Source organism: Lissotriton vulgaris, chromosome 3_1 (genome assembly GCF_964263255.1).
Source record: "Lissotriton vulgaris chromosome 3_1, aLisVul1.2, whole genome shotgun sequence".
NCBI classification, from domain to species: domain Eukaryota; kingdom Metazoa; phylum Chordata; class Amphibia; order Caudata; family Salamandridae; genus Lissotriton; species Lissotriton vulgaris.
Genome location: NC_141689.1, coordinates 1,418,267,776 through 1,418,294,136, shown reverse-complemented (window position 1 = coordinate 1,418,294,136; position 26,361 = coordinate 1,418,267,776). Strand labels below are relative to the sequence as shown.

General features: G+C 42.0%; 1 protein-coding gene across 9 annotated transcripts in view; it reads right to left on the bottom strand.

Annotated features, from left to right (window-relative positions):
* PTPN13 (protein tyrosine phosphatase non-receptor type 13) overlaps window positions 1-26,361 on the bottom strand; it is a 981,974-nt gene that overhangs the window by 485,798 nt on the left and 469,815 nt on the right. For all 9 annotated transcript variants that reach the window (XM_086961883.1, XM_086961888.1, XM_086961886.1 and 6 more), the window contains 3 exons: window positions 19,555-19,708; window positions 19,314-19,452; window positions 13,112-13,264 (listed from right to left, as the gene is read on the bottom strand). In XM_086961883.1, coding sequence (XP_086818009.1) covers window positions 13,112-13,264; window positions 19,314-19,452; window positions 19,555-19,708 — 446 coding nt within the window. The remainder of the gene's footprint in view (window positions 1-13,111; window positions 13,265-19,313; window positions 19,453-19,554; window positions 19,709-26,361) is intronic.

The following is a 26,361-nucleotide window of genomic DNA, read 5'->3' as shown; positions in this document are numbered from 1 at the left end:
AAAAAAGAGCAAAGCAAGGTGGACAGAGAGGAGATAGATGGAATAGAGACATAAATAGAGAGAGACACGCAATGTGGACAGTTAGGGTAGCAAAAAATTGAGAGGTGAATATAGTGATAGTGAGAGACCTCGGAGGTGGGACAGAGAGATCAGGAAGAGAGGGATGGAGGTTGACAGGGAAATGAGAAAGCAGTGAGGGAAAGAGTGGTGGAGTAGTGAGATGGATGTGAGAGGTGGAGAGAAGTACGGTATAGAGAGATGAAGAGAGACAGATAATGTAGAGAGAGCAATGAGGCTGAGAGAGGTGAATTAGATGGAGAAGAGATTCAGGGTAGGTGAGATGGAAACAGAGCAGTTAGTTAGAGTTAGGGGTGTGTTAGGGAGATTTGGGGTAGAGAGTGAGACATACAAAAGTAGGGAAATAGTGGTAATAGAGAATGATAGAGAGCGAGGGTGAGATAGAAGTGGTGATATGAAGTTAGGAGAGATGCATTTCACAGTAAGAATATTTTTAATGTAACTGCCTTTAATTTAATTTCCTGAGAGTGTGAGGGTTAGGGCTAGGCAGACCAGTATTGCACACTATGTTTCTGTTGAGCAAGTTCAGCTATCAAATAATAAAAAAAAACATCTGGTTGCAGATAAATACTCCAGCAGGATTTTTGTCTTTGATACGTTATGTGAAGCTTCCCCTTATAAGCAAAACCTGTTAATTAGTATTGGTACCTGTGAGTGTATAATAATGTAGCGCGTGGTTAAATTATGCTATATCTACTGTGTGCTACACAAGCAATCCCACCGGTCACGATTTGCGTGTAAATAGTCCATCCATGTACAGTTCGCTGTTGTGTGCTGTGCTACCCTGTGCACAGCCGTGAGCTCAAAACTTCATAACACACTTTGACTGACATATCTTGTGCACAATCTATTGATTGGATTTTATCATGATTTTCTTTATAGCAAAAGTGACAGACACTCTCACCATCTGTGAAAGACAAAATCTATTAGAGTTACATTTGCAACAGTTGTATGTATGACTACCATATCCCTTTTAGTTCATTTGGTACATTTTATTTACCTCAGTGAATTTTGAATAGGATAACTATTCATTGGAAGGCTCTCACAATGAGTTGCTAAAATCCTATGCACACATATGTGCAGAAAATTGGTACATCAACATAAGACATGCAAATTGTACCTATCATTGTGGCATATTGTAGTCCTATATGGAACTGTTAAAATGTTATAAAAATCGAACTATTTGAGATTAGGATTCGTACAGATTTGAAACTTGGCACCTTAGGTATAAATGTACAGCTAGAACGCTTTGGAGCTCACAGCTATGCAAAGGCCACCACAGGGTGCAGGAGCGCACTGTACATGGAAGGACTTCTGACTTTCGCCCTCATTTTGCCAGGGGGACCAGGGTAATAGCCCACTGTGCCCATGTCTTAAAACGTCTCTCTCAGATCGCACAGTAAGTGCCATTAAAGAACCATTAAAGAACACATTGCGAAAATAAAGTATGCAACTGATTAGAGTTCCATCAACACCTTATGTAGCTTGGTAGATAGAAAAGTCTAAAAACAATCCCTGGAAAAGGTGATTCACTCACTCACACTCCCTATTCTGAGTAATTTTTATAATCACTGGTCACAAACTACTTTATACTGTTCACAGACTTTTTATTTAAAAACATATACGTAAAGAGAAAATTCATTACACATTTCAATTTATAATACATATAAAATCAGAAACATATCATTTTGTGCACGAAATAAAAACAACATTAAAAAGTATTCATTAATATATACAGATAGAGCAGAGAAAAATATACAGATGCTAAAGTGTCAACCTAGTCATAACAAATGAATCAACATACTAATCTAAGGCAAGAAATGTTTCCTATGATCAAAAACAGAAACCCCTTATGCAACAAAAGTACCTATACCTGTTACGGATTATAAGATTCAAATGCCCTGTCTGCGTTTTTAATATATATCCTTTATAGCAGTATGCCTGATGTTAGAAATTTCCTAGGCTTGAATTCTAAAAAACAAGAAAAGCGTCGACGCGTTTCGGTGTATCGCCCTTGGATGTTGGCACACCTTCTTCAGGACAGTTCGAGATCGTTTGGGGTTGAAGGCATTTTATCCTTCCTGTGTATAAAAAAGGATTAATCAGTACATTGAAGTTGTTATATTTTAATGTAATGGTCGTTTCCTTACTTCTAAGTGAGTACACTTCCTAAAGCTAGGATTCTATTTGTACATTATGTACACATCTCTATTGAACATTGTGAACATATATGCATTCAACATTACATTACATTTTATATCATCACTCGAATGGTGATAGACTTGCCTCTTGTGATCGTTTTTAGCTCTTATGTAACAACCTCCGTTATAACCTAGTTTATGACCAGTTCTTTATGAATGCACTCAGTCACACCATTCACACCGGAAATACTAACCTTAGAGGGAAAGGCTCATATTCATAATATAGAGTCGTTTCCACGTAATACTGGATATTAGACTTGATCTTCTCTTGAAAGAGTAAAATCTGATGGTAAAATACACATAGAATTGTGTTGTCAATATAGGAGTTTTAAATATTCCTCTGTATATATATCACACTCTGTTCACATTTCTTAGTCAAGGGATGTAAACTGTTTATTACCGTGAAGGGTGTTCACTTGCCCTTATTTCTCAATGGATTATTTTCTAGCATAGTTGGCACAGGATATGGCCTTCTGGACATTCAGGCTTGAGGCTGTTGCCTTATTCGATTCGATGGATGGATATGGCGTTTTGTCATTAATTCACCGTACTTTCGCCTACGGATATATACATACCTCCAAGAATTAGGGGTTTAATAAAGAAAAGTGAACCACGGGGAAGAGGATACCCCTTATTCTTGGAGGTATGTATATATCCGTAGGCAAAAGTACGGTGAATTAATGACAAAACGCCATATACCCATTGTAATGTAAATACTGGTATCACCATATATAGGGACTCCATCCATCGAATCGTTAGGTTATAACGGAGGTTGTAACATAAGAGCTAAAAACGATCACAAGAGGCAAGTCTATCACCATTCGAGTGATGATATAAAATGTAATGTAATGTTGAATGCATATATGTTCACAATGTTCAATAGAGATGTGTACATAATGTACAAATAGAATCCTAGCTTTAGGAAGTGTACTCACTTAGAAGTAAGGAAACGACCATTACATTAAAATATAACAACTTCAATGTACTGATTAATCCTTTTTTATACACAGGAAGGATTAAAATGCCTTCAACCCCAAACGATCTCGAACTGTCCTGAAGAAGGTGTGCCAACATCCAAGGGCGATACACCGAAACGCGTCGACGCATTTCTTGTTTTTTAGAATTCAAGCCCAGGAAATTCATAACATCAGGCATACTGCTATAGAGGATATATATTAAAAACGCAGACAGGGCATTTGAATCTTATAATCCGTAACAGTTATAGGTACTTTTGTTGCATAAGGGGTTTCTGTTTTTGATCATAGGAAACATTTCTTGCCTTAGATTAGTATGTTGATTCATTTGTTATGACTAGGTTGACACTTATGCATCTGTATATTTTTCTCTGCTCTATCTGTATATATTAATGAATACTTTTTAATGTTGTTTTTATTTCGTGCACAAAATGATATGTTTCTGATTTTATATGTATTATAAATTGAAATGTGTAATGAATTTTCTCTTTACGTATATGTTTTTAAATAAAAAGTCTGTGAACGGTATAAAGTAGTTTGTGACCAGTGATTATAAAAATTACTCAGAATAGGGAGTGTGAGTGAGTGAATCACCTTTTCCAGGGATTGTTTTTAGACTTTCAGTGTCTGTAGTACCCTGTTCCCTGGAACACGTGGGGTCTTCTCTCTTTTTGTTGGCTTGGTAGATAGAAAACAGCACCTTAAGCACTGGCATATTTAATACAGCAGTCCAATATGTATATTAATAGAGCTAGCCACTTTCCAAATTAATCTGAAATTCTTGACTAAATCACAGAACTTTATGAGAGTATCTGGGTGGGCTATGAGGAGCGTGACAGCAAATTAATGACTATTACACGTGTTTTTGATTCAGCAGCCTTATCTCGGTTTTATCTGCATTACGTTTTAAAATCTGTCTCCAAGTAAATGTGCAGTAACGTGTTCAATCGTGCATTTAAGCTCTCTGCGTAATAATAATAAGAAAAATGATTATTAAAAATACATTATTTTATTCATAACTTATTATTAGTTAGGCTAGGTACCTGCAAGAAAATCTTGAGCATCATATACTTAAGATTGCCCTTTAAGCCCTTGGTGGGTAAAATCTGAAGCAAATGTCTTATGAGATATTGAAAAACAATAAGGAGTAGGCTGATCACTGGGGAATCTCACAATCAACTGCCAAAGGGACAGAAAAAGAACAGTTCCAGCCTAACATGTTGTAACTGGTATTACATGGCATCAACTGCTGCAGAATTACTTCTGAGGCCACTATCTTAGACCCCAGATGCTCCAAAAATACTGTATGGTTGAACGTATCAATCGCCCCTTGCGATCTAACATGATAAGCAACAACAGTCTGATACGTAATTGATGCTAATTTGTCCCAAATTTTCACTAAAGCAGATTTAATGATGTATCTAGAAAGGAAACCTGAATGAAAGGGATCAAGCAATTCATGATGTAATAAACAGGGATTAAGGCACCTTCTAAAAAAAACATTATTTCTAATGAAAAACAATTATAGCAAAAGTGACTTGAAGATACCTTAAGTCCCACTCGACAGCTGGGGTAATAAGATCGTTGTGTTTGTGCTTTCGTCGATGACATACAGCCGCATTCTAAAGATGCGAAGGTGTCTGAGGACATTGCTTATGAGGACTCAATAAATCTTGTTTGACAATCCACTGCAAGAGACGATTCAATAAACTGCTAGGATATTTTTAAGGAAATACCATCTAGAGCAGTGGTCTTCAAACTGTGGGATGTCCCCATATCTCAGAGGCACATGAATGGAGTGGCAAAGGATCCTCAGCAGAAAACCCATGCTGTGCGTGCTGCCCACTCACGCTGCAGCATTAAAGGCTTCTAGTGTTAAAGCAGAGCGATTGGTGGAAGAAAAGAGAGAGGCCTTCAGCTTTCTCTTTAACCCCTTCGAGGCTAATGACGAGCTGGCCTCGTCATGACGCTTACCTGCCGTGCGCGGATGACAAGGCCAGCTCGTCATGAAATAAAGGAAAACAATAAAACTCAGCGCAGGACGGGAAAACGCCTAGCAGCCATGGGGTTAATTGTGGTCTGTAACTGCTTTCTGATGTCACAGTTGTGAAAAAGTATGTGTAAAGTGGAATCCCTGTGCGACACTCACTTCTGGCTGTATCCAAATGCAGTAGCTCATTAGGGGGGGGGGGGGGCAAGCACTCTTCCTGTCCCTTTACAAGTTTTCAACAGTTAAGTGAAAACGTGTGCATATATGACAACAGATACTCTGTATCCTTACTTTGCAAGTTGCAACAAAAAAGAACGAAACTTCAATATATCGAGTATGCAGATTTCTTTGAATTACTGGCCCAATAATGATTTCCAATTGCACACAAAAGCAAGCACATTGTTTTTGGCACTTCACAAAATAATGCCCATCTCAATGGCATGTGTTTTATCACTGTCCTAAGGAAAAAAGATAAAGTTTGCTTCTACTGCAGAGAGTGAATATTGCTACTAAACTGCAAGACTGTGATTAAAAAGAATTTGCATATGTGTACCCTTTCACTTGCACCTCCCGTACCCTCATAGCTGCAGATTAACAAGCATTTGCAAGTCCCTGGATGCAGGCGCCTGAACTCTTTTGTTTGGGAGGTGGCAACACAGTGTCAGACAGTCTCATGGGCTGTGCAGGCCAGGCAGTGGGATCAGAAGCTAATGGAGGGTGTGAAAGGGCCTGCAGGAATAGAGGTCTTCTTAAAGCAACTATAAAGGTGTTGGCAGTTCTGCGGAGAGGGCATGATGGCAGGTAGTAGTGATCTTCACAGCTTTGTGTCAGTCAGTAAGAAAACTTTATTTGGTTAATTACAACCTTAAAGTATACCCTATACATAAAATTACTGTTAAAACTTAAACAAGATCATATTAAAAACATGGCATTTGTACTTCCTGTAAAATAGAACATTCCTTCGTACTAAATACAAAAATACCCCTAGGGGTAATTAAGTCAGGTAATTTCCATCAGCATCAAATCAATTCCAAAGGTTCCAAATCACAACGTTAACCTTTACATGTACAGGATCATCCTCCCCCATGAGCGCCGCATAAGATATTTACTCTGAACACTTTAGGAACAACTTGACTTTACACAAACATTTCCCCATAGCACAAGCAATATCTAGATACCCCATTTCAGCTATAAAGCTAGCAGCTTGCATCCTATTTCTGATCCTGTATTTTTTTAAAATCGGGCATAACATTTATTTTCGTAAATCTAAAAACATCATGCAGTCTAGTAAAATATGTACAATATCACAGTGGGTACCTAACCCGCAAGTACAGGTTCCATTATTATTCAACATAAAATTTTTGTCTTCCTTGTTCCCATAGCAGGGGTTTATCCCCATTTGCACTTTTAGGACCTCACGTCTTAGGCGGTAGCTGGGCAATCTGTCTAAGTAGGGGTACTGTTGGTTAAGTTCCCAGGCCAGGGTCATATACGACACCGAAACTTTCTGCGAGAGATACTCTCTATCATATGTGCGGGACGTCTCGGCTCCCAGTGAACTCAGTTCCTTCCTAGCTATACGTGGATGACCCAGTTCTGGGCATAGTTTTAAACCCAACACACCATAGGCCTCACTTAGTGCGGGTCTTGTTTCTTTCGCCCAGGTCAGTTCGCTAGCGACAATTTCACTTTTACACCACTGTGAAATTTTTAAGTGCTCTCTAGACCCTAGGTGCTGCCAAAAGCGGATTAGTGCCATACAGGCAGTTACTGCCCAGGAGGTAATTCCCAGCTCCAGTCTTGCAGCATGTACCGTAGAGGATTTAGGCAAAGAGAAGTGGAGAAGTGTGGCTCACTGGTTAGAGCAGGCAGACCCTGAAGCAGAGGTCAGACCCGGGACCAGGGTTCGATTCCCGACGCGGCAGGGTGTTGAGCTCAAATGTCCACGGACTCGATAATTCTCGCTTCGGTGCCTGACCTAATCATGGGTTCACACTATGCAACTCTGGGCATTAAGCTTGCTTAATCTCCACAACGGCCCCCCTGCGGCGGGATGCCTGGCTTTCACCTTGGGGATGCTCTGTAGGGGCTATCTCACAGGGAAAAACCAGGACGGGTTCCCAAGGCAAGCGCGGAGATACCCCTTCGGGGGTCGATTCTGGCGCTATATAAGAAATGCAATAATAATAATAATAATAAAGAGAACAGGTTTTTTAAAATATTTCCCCCTCTTTATCCCACCCTTCTTTCCCACTTAAATAGAGCACTTCTGCCCCATACAGGAATTGGGGGGGGACCATTGCTAGGTAGGCTTTTATGACCGGCCTATCTGAGTTTTCTCCGTACACACTATTAAATCTTTTTAGCCCCTTCACAGAGGCAGATGCCCTCATTTTGAGAGCCTCCAGATGGGTATACCATTTAAGGTTACTCATAAACCAGATTCCCAGGTATCTGTATTCGTTCACCCTCTCGAGTGGCTTTGTGTCCAGATACCACAGGAAGCTAGTTTTACTCCTACCGAAGCATAAAATTTTAGTTTTATCCATGTTCACTGTTAACTTTTTATTCCGACAGTATTCATTGAACATGTTTAATTTCCTCTGGAGGCCTATCTGTGTCAGGTCCATAATCACTAGATCATCCGCCTATAATAGGCACGAAACATGATTACCTCCCAATTTTGGACTCGCCCCTTTAACCTCACTTAGTTTTGCTGGTAGGTCGGCCAAAAACAGAGAAAAAAGCAGTGGGGCGAGTACGCAACCCTGCCTCAAGCCATTTCCAATCTGGATCTTCCCAGACAATCCACCCTCCTCGTCCAAGATTATCTGGGCCCAGTTTTCTGTGTGTAAGGCTTTTATGATGGCCAAAAGGTCTCCGTGTAGATTGTATCCTTCCAAGGTTGCCCATAACTGCTCCCTACCCACAAGATCGAAAGCCGCGCGGAAGTCCACAAAACAGCAGAATAAATTACCCCTCTGTTCTATCGACTTCCGCGCGATGGCCCAGAGAGCAAAGCAGTGGTCCACCATCGAATGCCCTTCTTTGAACCCACCCTGTTCTGGGGGTACTAACTGGTTATCCTCTGCCCAATCCTTTAGCAGGCCTAGGATTACCTTTGAGAATACCTTTTCCCCAATATGGAGGAGATTTATTAGGCGGTAATTTTTTGGGGAATTTACATCGCCTTTTTTATGAACAGGTCTAATGATTGCCCCTTTCCAACTTTCTGGCATGATACCAGTCTTTAATATTCCCTGAAACATATTTGAAAAAAACTCAGCCCACCATTCTGAGTTAGTTTTTATGATAATTGCTGGTAAATTGTCTGGTCCGGCCGCTCGGGTTAGGTTTAAGCCAGCTATTACGTTCCTAATATTTCCTGGCCAGCTTGATGAAATTATTTCCCCTTTGCTCGGCCATTTACCATATATTTCCTCTAGATAGGCTACCCACTTGGCCTCTGGGACAGAGCACAGCATGGATCCCGCCACCTCACCCGTGCATTCCTTAATCAGTTTCCAGAATCCTTTAACATTTTTTTCTTCAATAGTCTCGAGTAAGCTTTGTGATAAGGTCTAATAGCCATGAAATGTGTCTCTGCTGCTCTGAAGACTGCCAGGATGGGGCTAAGACTCATTAAGGGCAAGATAAGGGCGAGGGTCCGATGAGGACTTGTGAGGGCCTATCAAGAGCTTTAGAGAGCGTTATAATTCTAAAAGGTTTTTATTCACATTTTGCAAATAGCACAACGCATATAAGTGCAAAAAAATAAAACCATAAGAGTAACGACTTGACACCGAACAGGAAATAAAGTTGCAGTGTAGTAATGTCTTGTCCCCTTGTATAAAAGGGGGGATATTGTCCAGTTTGGGTACCAGTCCACCACTGAACCAGTGGATGAGAGGGGAGGGGAGAAGGCGTGGGGCAATTGCCAGGGGAGAGGGGGAGGGAGGGAGGGGGAACACGTGCAGAAGATACAGAGATATCACTCAATGCACAGCACCACATACACATCCGGAACAGATCAACCGTCTAATCAGAAGGCTTGGAGGAGGAGGGGAAAGAGGGCGCCCATGAGTCCACTCAATAGTTCTCAGTCCCTCAGGCTTCCTCCCAGTGCGTCCTCATTTCATTCTCCTCAGTCACCCATCTAATTGGTAAAGCAACATGTAAGTGAGGCCCATTGCTTTCAGTTTTTGTTTAACATCGAGAAAGGACTGTCTTAGTATTTGGACAGCTATGGTGTAGTCATGGAAGAGTCGCATAGTGTGATTCTCAGCACACCTTGGGAAAGATGGACTGTGGGACCCTGTAATTTAGGATCTTAGCGATAACTGTTCTTGGAGGGGCTGCCGGGCAAAGTTGGGGTGGGGGAAGGAGGGGCGAACGACCTGTGTGCCCTCTCCTCCATGAAGAGTTGCGATAGTCTCACAGTTGGTAGTTCCGCTTTGATCCATTCTTCCAGGAATGCCTACTCGGCACCTCACTCAGCGCCCACAGTGAATCCAACAAAAGGCATATTGCATCTACAGGACCGACCCTCTGCATCTTCTGTGCAGGCCTCCAACGTCTGTGATCGTGACTTCGGCGACTGTTGCCCTCAGTGCAGTTAGTTCCATCTGCATCTGGGACACCTGCTGCTCTGTTTTGACCGATATCTCTGCTAACTTGCGTAGGTCCGCTCTCAGTAGGTTAACGTCCAGTGTCATGGCCTCAATCTTCGCCTGACCACCCCTCTGGGTCCCCTTGGATCCTGTGGGATTTGTGGCCAATCAGTACCTTCTGCTACCCGCTCTTGAGATCTCGTACTGATTGATCTTAGTTTGTTGTGTACCTCTAGGTGCTCGGTCATTGCCCATAGTGAGTGGCCGGTTGGAGCAAAGCAAGTGAACATGGGTGCTAGGTCACTGGGAACAGTCGTCCACGCAGTCACTTAAGTGAGGGTGTTGGCCTCTCTCCGCTACTGTCTGTCACCAAGCCTCACTCCTAGGCCACTATCCACGTCGTGGAGGGGTTACTTCTCACTTGGCCCCCCGGATATCAGTGTTTCCAATTCTTTCAGATCATAGTCCCGTCCACAGTCGAAAATAATGTGTGGTGCTCCCACTGCACAGCCGCTAAATATGCCTGCATGAGCAGCTATGCTGGGTGATTGGGGCCAAGCATTCACAGGTCTCTGTTCAAACGCAGCTAGATAAGAAACTGGGCCTTCCGATGCTGGCCACATGTGCAATATGCAGGGTGCTTCAGCACTATGGCAGGGGCTTCCTAAAACTCGCGGCTGTCTCACCCATGGGGTGGGGAATCTTGATCACACCAGCAATGTGTTTTGCGCCCCACCACAATCCAAGAGATACAATGAGCTCTTCTCTCTGGGTCTGCCCAGTCCTTCACCGTGTAGTCGTTTGCAGGGGTGGGGTCCACTGACTCCCAGCATGTTCAGCATGGGTTTATCCACCTATGATGAGGGCCACAAGGGGACCCAGGTGTGTCTCTGTGGGCCCCCCGCACACCTCTCATACCTGGATTACCCTGTGCTTCTCCCAGGGCAGGCCCGCCAATTCATTAGTGAGCGCTGGATAACTGCAGTCTCTGGAGCCACCTAGTGTATTTTTCCCTCAGGCTGGATTGGGGGGGGGTCTAGACGACTCGATGTCCCCATCAATGTCTCTGGTGCAGCCAGTCAGTGGGAACGGGGCCCAAACATTTACCGGGGCCCAGACTCTCGTGTTCTTGAAGGCGACCCCAGCCGTCACACAAGGCTGATCAATTAATTGGGGGCGATATTTCGCTGCAGTATGGCCGACCGCCTGGGCCTCACCTACACTTGGGGGAGGGCCAACACTGCTCCCAGAAGCATGGCACTGGCAAGCCACACTGCAGTGGCTGCAGGCGACACCGAAGTCAGAGCTCCCACCTCTCGTACCTCTTATGGCCGCAGGCCCTCTGTCACGACCTGGTGCTGTGCCGCTGGCTGCCCAGAGTCTTTGGTGGCTTGGAGGGGAGGGGGGGACAGCACTTCGTTGGCAGTGGTTAATCGACTAACCTTCAGTTTTATGTTGCGGGGCCGACGACCCTAACCTGAGCTTTTGGCTTGCTCGACCAGAGGACGCACAATCCGGGGAGGTGGCTCACTCCACTGCTGCACAGGGAACTCACCTTACAGGCGGCCCTCTCCACTGCTGAGCATGGGATGCGCCACACTCTTGGTGGAGTGAACGTGGGGTCCCGTACATACATGCAAATGCAGGGCCACCAGGACCGCAGGATCATGCAGTATTTTGAAATCGGGCCAGGAGCACACTCCTAGTGTAGCCAGTCAGCCATCTTGTCGGCCCGCTCTCTTGAAATATTTATACAAGGGTAACTTGGGGATGACTAAAGGTCTTGTGTTTCTTCTGTGGGTAGGTTGCAGTTGTTTGTGGGAAGGGCTTGACCTAGAATTTCTAATTCTTAAAAAGCATAAAAATGCCCCAATAAACAATGCTGAAGGGTTTCCAATGAATTAAAAAAAAAGAATCACTTGTATTTATACATCATTTAATACCGCAATAGCACCTTGTCTAAGTGGACATAAAGTACTTTAGCCTAGCGTATATAAAGTGATGTCTTTCTTCAAACCCTTCAGTGTGTTAAAAATGTCAGCAGACCTTGCATTAAAGGAATGCTAAGAAGAAATAGAAATGTTGTATTCAATTTAAGTGCATTTTTATACATTTAACCAATCTCTTCAACTATAGATGCCACTGTGATATGTATCATTAAAAGTTTCAAATACAGCACATACTTTTCAGATCATACAGTGATGGGTACAAAGTTAACATCTTCTTTGCATAGTTATGGAGCTAAAAGAGCCTTTGGAGATATTCAGTTTTCACATGTGCATAATGGCACATTCTCAGTGTATAATGTTTGTGGTCACCGACCCAGCCTACAGATTGCAAAAGGACCATTTTAATAACAATTCTGGTCACAAAAATCTGAATTTGAATCTCTAAGCTGGCAATGTGTGGATCAGATCACCAGTAATCATATCAGCGCGGAATCCCCTCATCATTCTAGGAGCTGTTGGGGCACATCTCCCATAGCAATAGGCCATTGTAGAATTTAAAAAGTGGGGTGGGGCATCAGTGACAACACCCCGGGACCAATACTGATCACTCACTCCTTACAGAGTGCTGCTTTGCTTCTTGGGAGTCAGGTCCTGGGAAAAAGAAAACCATGTCAGTGGCCACTAGGAGCAACTACTTTGGGGGGGGGGGGGAAAGCTATACTGTCCTGGAACTAAACATACTGGCCAGGTTGAGAGTGATACAGACGTATGGTATGATGGCACTATCACATAAATGCACACTTGATCAATATCTTGAATATGTGCAGAGTGCAAGTTCTACTGGGGAAGCACAGGGATGAGATCAGCTGCCAGAGTTGTTTTCTTGCACTTGAGACCACAAGTAACATGGATGTGAGGCGATGTTCTGGTAAAGTTTCACATGGGAAATCCTAAGCTAGGCGATAAAGACTATTGAACATTTCAGAATTTTTCTGAGCCAGCAAAATCTATTGAGATTCCTCAGGAACACTTTAGAAATAACTCACTTTTGATTAGTATTAATTAGGATTGTCTGCATGCAAGGATTTCAACCTGAAACTTGACAGTCATACATAGATATCACGGAAGAGTGCTTAACTCAGTCAGCAATCAGACCTGGATACCAAAACATCAAAATCTTTAATTCATATGTAGTCACAAGATAAAAAAGGTCATCTGCGCATTTGATTTTCATTGGTTTTCTAGTTAGAATTACATTTCGATACAAATATCCATTGCGTAATTTCAATGTTACAATTTTTTGATTTACCTTTAAAAATTCCAATTCAGTCTCTTTTTCGGATGCTCCAGCATAAGTGCTATGAAGTTTGGGAAGTTCATCTTTTACATATGACAGGTCCAGTTTTTCCATCACTCTGGCTGGTAAGTAATGTTCCAGTCTGAAATAGGCTGTGCCATGGATCTTTGGGGAAAATACATGAGATAAGAAAAATCAGAGAACCTGATACAAATTCCATCGTCTAAATTATGGCCTGTGACAGAAAGAATTTTGTTTTCAGTAGCTAGATTTCCATCTTTAATTCAAATTACACTGCAAGCATTATTTTCAAGCTACTTTTGCTCACCATGCATGTATGACGCAGTGACGCGTTTTAAAGTGACATAGCATAATTAATCTGTTAAAATACATTTTCAGATAAAAACAACTGTACTGCAGCCTCACTGTCCTGAACCACTGTATTGGTAGAGAGTCATATTCCCAGGTTGGATGTTTCTTTTGCGCAGAATTTCTGAAAGCTTCTGAAAAGCCCAGAGAAGCCACTGATTGGTTATTGGGTAGGCAGACCGGAATACATAAAGTGGGTTTTACACCCATGGCTAGAACATAACCTTTGGGTGTCAACACCAGTCAAACTAATCACCCACGCATTAATAATCTGAAAACCTAGGTCCTGACCTGGTGTACCACTGCCCTTCCACTGTCACGAGTGACACTGTGGAGGTGTAAATTGTAGGCTGCATTCAACAGTACATTTATGAATACACATGCAGGAATTCAAATCTGGAGTTCATATTCATAATAATTAATATTTTGTGTATTTCCTTAGATGTAACTTAATTCTGATCATCACTAATGTTGGATTGTTTTAAAATGTTTGTAAATAACAACGACCATAAACAAATATATAAATGTATATTGCGGTAAGACTAAAAGCAGCACAGAACTATATTCAAAAGTGTGTGATTTTAATAAGGCTGCCTACAATAAGGTCATATCATTGTGAAAGATTGTATTTTCATTTATTTTTTCAATCTTCATTTAACAGTAATAAAATGTCCACTTTTCAATTAGGTAATCTTTCATTTGAACTTCTCAAACAGTTCACTTTTAAATGAGGTAATCTCTTAACATCATGGCATTTCACTCTATTAAAGCTCTTCAAAGGAACTTGACCTTTTGAATGACGCAAAACAATTCAAATGGTAAAATACCCAAGAGCATTTCCAGCCATGAGGCAACCTCTTGGTGCAGTTATATTATAGTAAGAGATTTCCTCAGAATCACACAATTTCAGTGAAGCACATGAGCCATAATTAGAATTTAAGTTCCAAAACTAACAGTTTAGTCACAAGACTACATCTTCTGAGTAAGGCTATCTTTAGTAAGGCCCTACAGCTTTGATCAGATAACTAGGTCACTGTTACATGGAGAATGAAAAAGATATGAAAGCTTAAGGGACTACCATCCACCGTAATGGGATAACTAGAGTCATCTTTACTGAAGGAAACGTGTGTAAAGTTCTGTTAAGTTCTGTGGTACAACAATTAGAGTTTATATCTTATAAACAAAAATACTATCTTAACTCTGAACCTGAAAACAGTGTCTAACCTTTGGTAACCATATGTCTAGTGAATACATAATCTTCACACATATTTTATTTAATGGACACTCCTCCCGGGCTTTAGACTGGTCCAAAAGAATTTTCTCAACCAGCAACTTTTTTCTGCCCTGTATCCACAATCATTACTAAAATTAAGGTATGTTTTCTTTATTGATACATCTGTGCACAGATTCATCACTTTCCTTGGAGTTGGGAAGTATAGCTGGTTAAGCAAGGAAATTATTAAACTTAGCTCGGGCAAAGTACCCATCAAGTAAGGCAGAAGTTCTTTGCAAAGTAAGCAAGTATGGGCACTCAGCTGCTCGGCAGACATTGGCAACCAGGACATGTACACTTCTAGAAAGAGTAGGGGCAGCATCCAAGGCCCTGGCAGAATGACTATGAATGTTCTCTGGAGGGTCTTCCTTGGCCAGGGCATACGAGATCTTGATACAAAGGATGATCCAACATGATATAGTGCATTTCATCACTGCCTTGCCCTTAACTTCAGCGTAGCCCACAAAAAGCTGTCCTGACATGTGCAGTCAAAGTAGTAAACAGGGCATGTCGGAGGATGAGCCTACGCAGGCACTCCTTTTGCTTGGTAGGGGTTGACTAAACATTAGTTCAAAGAAGTATGCTATCAAGAAAGCTAGCACATGATTTAAACTCCACTAAGGAACAATAAACTGAATGGGAGGACACAAATAGAACAAACATTTCAAAAAACATTCTGCCAGTAGTGATCTAAACGTTGAAGGTTGATCATGCATTTGGACTGCTATGTAGCCCTTAACAATAGAAACCACAAGGCCCTGATGAGCAAGGAACAACGCAAATTGCAAGACATAGAAAAGGAGAGATCAAAAGGTGAGATTAGAAGGGGGTGAAGACTTCAAACTTACACCACTGAACACATTTAGTCTAGTGGCCTGCATAGACTAATTTAGTAGCAGGTGTTATGGCCACTAAGATGAAGTCAGGGACCTCATCAGGAAGGCAAAAGGTCTCCAACCAGGACTGCTCAATGTCAAGGAATGAAGCATTTCAGGAGGGAGGTTGAGGACCTTGACTATACCACTGCTAAAGCAGGTCCGCTATGCCTGGGCAAGGAAGGAGCATCAGCTCAGCAAACAAGATCGTACAAACCCATTCCGGAGTGATTTTAATCCTCATTGCTTGATCATTCAGCACTTTCTCCAGTACATTTCAAATAAGCAGGATCGTTAGAAATACATACAGCAGGCTCAGAGTCCACGCAAACCTGAAGGTATCCCCCAAGAAACCATTCAGAAGGATTGGGCTGTGGCAATAAGATCCACAAAAGGAAACTCCAATAGGGAGGAGATCTCCTCTGTCACTTAAGGGTGTAACTCCCACGTGTGGTCCTTCAATGAGCGGTGAGTGAGAGTACTGAGGGAGCCTGTTAGGTGAGCCACTATTGTGAAGATTCTCCATTGCTGCACTTACTTCCACAGGTGGATTGCTTCCCAAGATAGGCTTCACACTCCCACACCACCCTGGCAGTTGATATCAGTGAGGAGTCATGGTGTTGTCTGTTAGAATCTGGATGTTGACCCTGCCATGAGGACCAGCAGAGGGAAGACCTGCAGGACCAGGATCTGCGCTTGAATTAGACATATCAGACACATCAGAATCATCATCTGAATATCTGCAATCCTATGAAGGATGACTCCAGCACCATTTCAAAAAAGGCCAGTCTCTGATTGGGAGACTTCTGGAAAGTGATGGCACAGCTCAGGTCGTGGAGAAGAGCCATTGTCTGCTGGAGATGTTCCAGGACTAGTGCCTTCACTAACCAGATGTCAAGTTCAGAAGTACATAAATCCCAGAACTTCCATCGAAGCCAGGCTCAGCTAGGGTTTCCTCTATACAGCCACCCTAGGGTCTAGGACACCTCATTAAATGGAAGCAAGAGCTCCGTAGAATGGCCTTTGTAAAAGATGAAACCTCCTTTTAGACACAGTCAGAGGGGTAAGAATATGCCCCTTCTTGCTTTAAACCAGGAAACTGGCCTTTTGTAAGTCCAAGCAAATGGCAGCATCAGTATTGGAAGATGGCAAGAGGTAATTATGCTCTGAGTCATCATCCTCCTTATGACCATATTACTTTTCTTCCAAAGTTAGCAAAGGCATCTGACTCTGAATTGAAAAGAATAGCGATGGGCTATTGGGGGTGCTCAGAATATGGTTCATCATTATAAGTTGTCTTGGCCACCTCCTTTGCTACATGGATGTTACTTTCGTCTATAGACTCTTTGGCCAGTAGCGGACTCGGTTCTGTGAGTGTCCAAAATGTGATTCCAAAGAAGGATTTGAGCGAACGTTGGATAGAGCCCTGGTGGGTCTCAACTTCACCACAGATGTTAGAGCTTGGATATGTAGGCTTAGGGGGCATTGGGTTTGGAACCTGCAGGATTGGATCTCTCATGGGTAGTAGCCCAGAAAATTGCAGGAATGTTCTTAAAACATCCAGTTTTGCTGTCTGAAGGTCCTCAAAGTTCATGGGGTTGGCCTAAGGACCAGAAAACTTTAGTTCCATCTTTTTAGGTGCTGTAGGATGAGAACGGAGAGGGGGAATCATCCGATGTCAAGTTAGAGTCCAGCACCAGAGAACAATACTTCTCCTTCCTACGGTGTTTTTGTGGGGGGGGGGGGTTGTCAGAAGATCTAAGCAAATATTTGCTGGAAGGTGACATACCTTTGGACGAGGGAGTTCACATGTGAGTTGCCAGCCTTAGCCAAAGTGGCTTGGTCTCCTCCTCCCAGATGGCCTTATGGTGCACAAAGGTGCAAGAGCTGCAGGTCACAGCTTTGCGTCCAGATTTCAGCCACCACATAGTCTTTGTGGGAATCAAAAAGGGACGTTTTCATGTCCACTGTCTCCAAGGCTTGAAGCATGAGGCACATGGATGAGACCTCTGACCCAGTCTCTGTCTAAAGCTGATGAATCTGTCAGTGATACACAGAGAGTTCTAGAACACGTTAATGAGGCGTGGGAAACATGAACTGACACCAGCATGCTGGGGGGTGCCTAATATCGTCCAGTTATGTCATGTCCAGAGGTGGAGTCACAGTTGGAGAAGTGTGGTGGTATCAGGAGGTGTCTGAGAATTATTGCTGGGGAAATACTTTCCGCACAATTCTGAAATCTGGAAGGAGTATTCATAATGTCAAAAATCTGTGGGACAATATATCAATCAAAAAAATTACTGTTGCCTATTGACGGGCTAAATAATAATAAACAAGACACCAGGATTGTTGGTCTGTCATCTGGCAAAATAAACAGCCAAATGGCAAAATGCAGTGTAATGGCACACAGGCTATTCCCACATTGTTTTTCGTAATTCAAAACTAAATTTGATATAATGAGGTCAAAAAACGTAAGGAATATTCCAGCAAGTTCTCCAGATCTATAAACATGTATTGGCTGATTTCAGCTGTGACACGGCTCAAGCACTGAAGGAACAGTTACAATAGTGGATAACCTCAAAAATTTGTTTTACACATTTATATTGAATATAGTATGTTCAAAGCAATTAATGGTGAGATGCAAAATCCATGTAGATTTTCAGTTTTGCTTCTGATTGCAAGTGTTTGCAGGTTGTAAACTATACCATACACTTGCTGCTCTCTAATATAAACAAACCAGGGTACCCTTTTGTGGTTATTATCTTCTAGGTCTAAAGGTTCCAGAAGACATTCACAACATGAATTATGCAACCTTTAATGTACCTTTGTAGTTGGTCTCTGAACTAAGCATTACTACACATAACATGGAGCACATTTTTAAATATGCTATGTCTAGAAGACCAAAAGTTGAGACCAACTAAACAAGGCTATATGATTTTGGCATATCTTGGTGAGGAGTACAAGATACACATATCTCTTGTTAGAACCTTTTTTATCATTTGAAGAGATACAACAGATATGGATTCTGATGTTATGTAAGGGTTTTGGGGAGGTATCCTCCATGAAAATGTCTGTGTATGCAGCTGATTTTATTGCTTATTGCAGCAACGGTTGTACCTACTAATACAACTCAGTTCAAGGAGGTAACCTAATTCTGTGTCCTGGCTACATACACTTTAATTAAGTAGACCATAGGAATTCTCCCAACGACAATGACTTGTATTTCATTTTCCTAATCAATCCTAAACTCTAGCCTACCGTCGAATGCAGATTTAGTATCTGGGAGCATTGATTGCATCTTTCCTATATCAAACTATTGTCAGAAATTATAAAACGTTCCTACAACAGACATACCCTCAATATACCAATGGTCGCCTTAGTAATCAAAAAGTTGGAATAGCTGAATTCTATAAAACTGGATCCTGGTTCTGCCATTAACAGCCTACTGCCTACATCTTACTGCCAACAATGAATATGCCTTTTATTTAACCTAAAGCGGATTTCAAATTAATAACATTTAGGGTGTTTACCCTCTTTCTTGTGGCCAGAAATCTCCTGAAGAATGATACTAATATCCAACTTCAGCTTGTCCTACTGACTATGTGCATCTGGAAGAGCACCTAAATCAATCTCCAAAGTACTTATCATACCAACAACATTTATATAAATCAGGCGCAACATAACAAACATGCCTTACCTCAGGCTGATAATCTCCATACTCCGCCTGTAGAGCCAAAGAAGCGAGGAGTAAGGCTGCTTCATCATCACAGTGCAATCGTTCTTCCAAGATGTCTTTCCTTTGCTGAAGATAGTATTGGTGGCAGGTGAGACTGTGCCTGTGTGGAGGCAGATAAAACCATACAGCCATATTATTAGATATAATCAAAGATTGAATGTACAAAACAGTCGAACTCAATATGAGTATGGCAATGACTTACTGAATTAAGCTGATATCATCCACAAAAAACTTAATTCGGAAAAACAAGCAGAAGTGAATAGCAGTTTTGCTTTTCTTCTTTGGGTCCTCCTTCCATCCTTCTGGAGCTACTTTGGTTAGTTTTAGCTCAGCGTCCACAAAGAAATATTCATTATCTACAGCAAGATAATGGCAATATAACATGTTATTAATGTTCAATAGTGTTAAGTTTTAGAGCTCTGTGAATAACATTTTGGTATACTGACTTCAATGAACAATACAACAAGGTTGGATGTTAGGTTGTCACTCTAAGGGGCCCATTAGGATGTCTGGAGGATCGCCACCGCCAAGCGGGCGGTGGCGATCCGCCAGACATCCTTATCAGCCCGCCACCCATTTCCCCCCCGCCATATTAGTATGGCGGGGGGACTGAGGCGGACGTTTTTTCCGCCCCGGTCGCCTTGCGACGGGGGCAGAAAAGGTTTACTATGGTGACGTTGTCTATCAGACAAAACAGATGTCATTGCCGCCACGGAAAACCAGGCGGTCTTCACTTCGGGGGCCCCCATGGTGAAGGCGAGGTAGGGGGTGCACATGGGGTGTACCTGTGATACCCCCCTGCATTTGCATACGCAATGTGGCAGGCACCGTGCGGTGCCTGCCGCTTTGTGTATAAAAAAGTATACATGCATTTTTTGCATTGTGGCGGCGGTGCTGAGAGCACCGCCTGCCACAATGTTAAAAATGCAGGATGCGTCCGCCACTGTGGCGGGTGCATCCTAATACCCCCCATCCGATAGGTTGGCGGGCGGACTAAGTCCGCCCGTCATCCTAATGACTCCCTAAGTGTGAACATGTGAACTACATGCATTTAAACTAGTACTGCAGGAGAAACCTAGGATTATTACCACCCTAGTGACAGCAGTTCAGAATAATGTAAGCACCAGCTAAAAGTGTCTGAATCACTGACAAAATATAGACATAGAAAATATCGACCTACAGAAATATCGACGCAGGAATATCGAAGGCAAGAATATTCACATCCTATCTACAACATGGTAAGTACAAAAATATCGAAAACAAAATATCGGTTAAAAATATCATAATTAAAAATATCGGTTTTTTTCTGTTAAAAAAATTTGTGAAATAAAGTAACTAATACTTATAAATAAAATAAACATAGTTAAACATATTTAATAATGTTTAAAAGTAATAAATAATACACATATAATAATAAAACATTAATTAAACATATACATAAAATATATAATATATACTTAATAATAAGTTTTAATATTATTTTAATACATTTAAAAATATTATAAATTACAAATACATCTACACACAAAACAATAACAAATAAAAAGTAAATAATTATGTTTAATAAATTAACAGAATTGAATATACTTTCAATATTTTTAACATGATTTATATACTACATTAACTAAAATAATACAAAAAAATATTAAATATCTAAATAAATAAAACTACTATTCAAAGTCCAAAAAAACTACAGTAATGAAAACGTTGGATAGCGTAGGACTTAAAAATACTATTCCCACTCCAGAGAGTGCAGTAAGTAGCTTAAAGAAGAAGGTAGATCTGCCCCGTGTTTGATCAGGTATAGGCTCAGTAAGAGTCCAGAATCTTCAAAAGTCACCCATTTTAGCGCTCACCAATTACTCAAGACCGCATACAATTTAAGCAGAAGCACTTTTATAGAAAATATATCATTTTTATTCTTGATTGATTCATATATTTTTATACATAACATAATTGTACAAACTCATTTTTTTGAAAAATTATAAGATAAAAACATCTATAAATATACACAACCCGTCATCCTTCCAACATTCAAACTTCAACAAATTCATACATCGCAACCAATCATACTCATACAAGGCTCATTCAAACATTCTGCTCAGATGGACTTTGAGGTAAATTGCTCTGAGAACATCCTGAATATTCCTCTCAGCCATAGGCCGGGGATAGATCGTACAATGTTCAGGGGAGATGGTTTCAACGCCGACGCGCGTTTCGGTGCCAGGCCCCAAAGATAGGCCGCACCTTCGTCAGGGCAAGAAAGGGGAAGGAGGGGTTGTATTCTGTAGTGAAATATATCTGATATCCAAGTGCTCTGTAGAAAAAACACATCTTTTAGTATAGTGTTTGACCCCCGTTTCAGACAACATTTTATATTAATATATTCAGTGCTGGTCGCATAATAGCTAATCATAGTCAGGTTTCACAAGTATTAGATACACTTATTAGTTATCTTCATCTTTTTCCTTTTTACACAGTTTTCAAAATACATAGGAGAAATAATTCTGTAATGCTTTAATTCATATGCAGGGGGCATTGGTGAGCTAGGAAAATGGGTGACATACAGGATAAAGCTAACAAACACTTAATAGTAAACATACAGGAAATATTCCAAATCAATGCAGTGGACCCTCACACACACGCCAATTCATCTGGTGCATTACTCTTATGCAGTACGCTTAGCTCATATACGCATTCATTCATCAACTTTTGTGTGTGTGGATATCCACCCCTACATAATCCATCACAGACAACCTGGTTTTTCAGACACTGATCCTTTTAGTGTTTCTCTGGACCCCATAGCAAGTCGTTTTTGTTTATACATAGTAGGCATAGCCTGGCATTCCAGAATACATCTGCGGGTAGCAAGCTATAGAAGTGTATTTCTAGACTCCTTATCATCTACCATTTATTAATATACCGTTGTGCCATTACCTTGGATTCAGCAACACCTCAGCGTATAGTCCGCTGTGGAGAAATGATGACCAATCTGCTTCGATAAATGGCACGTTTTTGGCACCTTCCTGGGGTCCTATGCAAAAGATGAACGTCATAACCCTGTGTCACATTAGCCACCTATTAGACCGCTTTTTTCTTAAATTTAAACAACTGCCTTCTTACCTCAATAAATATTTAAGGTGGGAGGGTATGGAGATGCGATAGAATCAAAAGTTGCGTTCTGGATAAAAACAAAAAGATCAATTAACAGCCTCTCCTTTCACTCACAAGGATAGGAAGCACAGAGCAATCGTGGGTTACCTTCTAGATAGCGTTTTATGGTTTGGATGATACCATAACTTGTAATCCTCTATGAGACAGGGTGTTCGGGCGCTAGATGTATCACATTCCACATCTGCATTCTCATAGAAGGGCAGGCAAAGCGGCGGTTTCACCAGGCGGTGCCCTCAAGATCTGTCGGAAAAGGTGCATCATTAGAGCTAAGCGTTTAAGCAGCGCGGAGCCTCGCACATACGTGCAAGAAAGTAATTTGAAAACACGGCTGCTCACTTCCCTCTGCCTACTCGATTATGTAGAAAAATAAATGCCACTTCCTCGTGGGGAAATGCACAATATGAAGTTAGTGTTTAGGCAGCGCGGTGTCTCGCACATGGGTGCATGCCAATAGTTTTAACACACGGCCGCTTACTCCCCTCTCTGCATTTGGTAAGATAAACAAATGCCGCATTTCAGACGTTTAACCAAAGAAAGCTTCTGGCATAAACAAGGCTCGATAAACTAAGTGGGTGTTACACCTTCAAAAGCGCTTCCACTTATCTAAGTTTCAATCGCCTCTCAGGAGAGAGCATTAGCGTGGGGTACTTACATGGGGGGAATGGTACAGATTCCTCTTCGTTTCACGTCCGGCAGCCGGTGGAACTCAGCTCAGTCCCCTGATCCCGCCATTTTTAAAGGGAGGAATCAATACCAGACGTTGCTCAGGTGTGCTCAAATATTGAGCAGTCCATGCAGGTAATAAAACCTGGGTCGGATTTCGGGTATTGCGCAAAACCCGGGATGGAGTTAGCCAATCCAAATCTTGGATTTTAATGTCAAAAAAGTGCTGAAGTAGCTGGCAGGGTTTACAGGGTACTCAGATTGTAGATGGGGTTTCAGTACATCGCATTCTCCCACGGGCAAGCCTCATTCAGGCCAGTGTTTGCCGCATCCAATAAAAAGATCCAGAAGACCTCCCTCTTTTTCCGAATGCAGGTAGTGTTCTTGCCTGGGACTTCTCGGATTTTTTCTAAAATGGACCATCTAATGTCATCTTCAGTGTGCTGCATTTTGGTCCAGTGGGCTACCAGGGGAGCACCATGCCTTTCATTTCGAACGTTTCCTTTGTGCTCACCTACTCTGGTTCTACATTCTCGACTGGTCTCACCCACATATGGCAATCCACAAGGGCAGACGATCACGTAGATTATATTGGATGATCGGCAATTGCTCATGGAGTTCAGTTTTATTTGGCGATGTCCGATGTTGAGGCATTCGCCCACAATAGCATTGGGACATATATGGCAACTGCCACATCGGTGGTTCCCTTTTACCGGCGGTAGGCCAAATATGCCTAATTGTTTGGGGCCAGCTTGGCTCCGAATAGCCCCTTGTACAAGGTGATTTTTCAAATTCTTATTGCGCCGAAAGGCAAAGATCGGTTTGGTGAGAATTCCCTCTCCCTCATTGCCGTTCAGAATATGCCACTGAGAATTTATGGCTTGGCGGATCTTGTCGTTCACCGTGGAATGGTTGGTGATGCAGACCAGTCTGTCTAGTTCACCTTTTGTTTGGGTCTGAAACATGCTTTCACGATTAAAGTATCTAGCCCTCTTAAAGGACTCCTTGATTAAACGATGAGGGTACCCTCGTTTCATGAGTTTGACTTTCAACAGGTCGGATTGTTCTAGAAAGTCACTCATCCGGGAGCAGTTTCTTCTTAGTCGTAAGAACTGGCTGAAAGGGATAGAGTCCCGTTGGCAGCGGGGGTGGTAGCTTCCGTACTCCAAGAGCGTGTTTTTGGCGGTGGGTTTGGTGTACAGTGACACATATAGGCATTCACCATTATGTCTTACCCATACGTCCAAGAACTCTACTTGTATGTTGCTGGCCTTGGCAGTGAGTTTGATATGTTCATCCGCTAGATTAATCCATTTAATGAATTCATCTAAAGAGTCCTGGTCGCCACTCCAGATGAAAAAAATGTCATCAATGAAGCGCGACCAGGCTCTCACATTTTCCGAAAACGGGGCCATTTCGTTATAGATGTTTTTGTTTTCGAATTGACCCATGTACAGGCAGGCTATACTCGGTGCACATGACGCCCCCATGCTCACCCCCTTGACCTGATGGTAGAACTGTTGGTTAAATTCAAAGTAATTTTCGTTCAGCACAATTTTCGAAAATTCGATAAGAAGCTGAGCATTGGGTAAGGCATCTTCCTTCAGAAGCAGTTCCTCCAAGACCATAATGGCTCCTTCCTGTGGAATATTAGAATATAATGATTCCACATCCATGGTAACCATAATCTCTTTGTCCGGATTGAATGCACAGTTTTCCATTTTTCCAATAAAGTCGCCCGTATCCCTGATGTACGATTTGAGTTTACATACTAGGGGTTTCAAGAACTTGTCAATGTATTTTGACAGCGGTTCCGTAGCAGATCCGATAGTAGAAACAATTGGACGCATGGGCGGGTTAGTTTGGCTTTTGTGCACTTTGGGGAGCCCATATATAATGGGCATTCTAGTATGAGTAGGGGTAAGAAACTCTGCTTCTTTAGTGCAGATTATCCCCTCATCTGCTGCTTCTGTCACAATAGCTAAGATTTGTCGCTTCAAGTTCTCCTCAGGGCATCTAAGGATCCGCTTGTAGTGAGCATCTGAGGCCAGGAGGTTATCCATCTTTTCGATATAATCACTGGTCGCCATGACCGCGATTCCTCCGCCTTTATCACATGGCTTAATCGTTAAGTTGGAATTGTTTTTTAGGGCTTTCAGGCCCATTTTTTCCTTTGCAGTAAGATTATGTTTGGGGGAGGGGGTGAATTTCAGAGCCTTCGTCAGCTTGAGGACAACCGCCTTTTCAAAGACCCCTACTTCGGGCCCCACAGTGTCAAGACCGGGGGTGAAATTAGATGGGGGTTTAAGCCCAGACATATTATCGGTGTTCTCACAATCAGGTCTATTTAGAAAGAATTTTTTTAGACGAATCTTTCTAAAAAAAGCATGTAAATCTCTGAATATCCCGAATCTATCTACCTGGGTAGATGGAACATATGTTAGACCATGTGCAAGTATTGATAATGATTCTTCAGAGATGTCGAGATCAGATAGATTAAAGACCGGGATTTCTTTTACCTCCTCCAGTACTGTGTTTGGCGGGTTTGGATGTATCTCTGCGGAGGTCCCTGGCCTCGGGCAAATTGAGGTCTCCGATTTCTCGGACGATGGTTGCCTCGGCGATTGCCTAAAAAATGGTCCTGTCCGTTAGATCTATCGAACTGTTCAGGGTATTGTTGGAACCCATAGTTGTAATTAGGGTCATTGTTCATATCATTTTCACCTTCTGAATCTGTTGAATTAGAGAACGTTTGGACTCGTCTCTTAGAATCTCTCTGGTTACCAAAGTGATTGGTCCCTTCATTGATGGTATAAAATTGGGGGTTCAGGTACGGATATGCTTTTTCTTGCGAAAAAAGTCTAACATCTTTTCTGAACTTTTCAACTTTTCTCTTTAACAGGTACTCAGAAAAAGAGTCCAGTTCGATGTTTATTTCACTGAGAATCTGTTTCCCTAGATCCGAAGGATTTTCCTTCTTAAGTTTTTCTTCTAGTTCTTGGATCTCCTTGGCTAGCATAGACAGGACCTCACGTGCGGTCTCAATAATCAGCATCATATAATCCCTGCTACATCTGTTGGAAATTAAGGTCCACTTTTCAATGAAGTGCCGTAGTTCCACAAATAGCCCGGGGATGTTTCTGACCCTTAGGCCTGTAGGTATTGTGCCTGC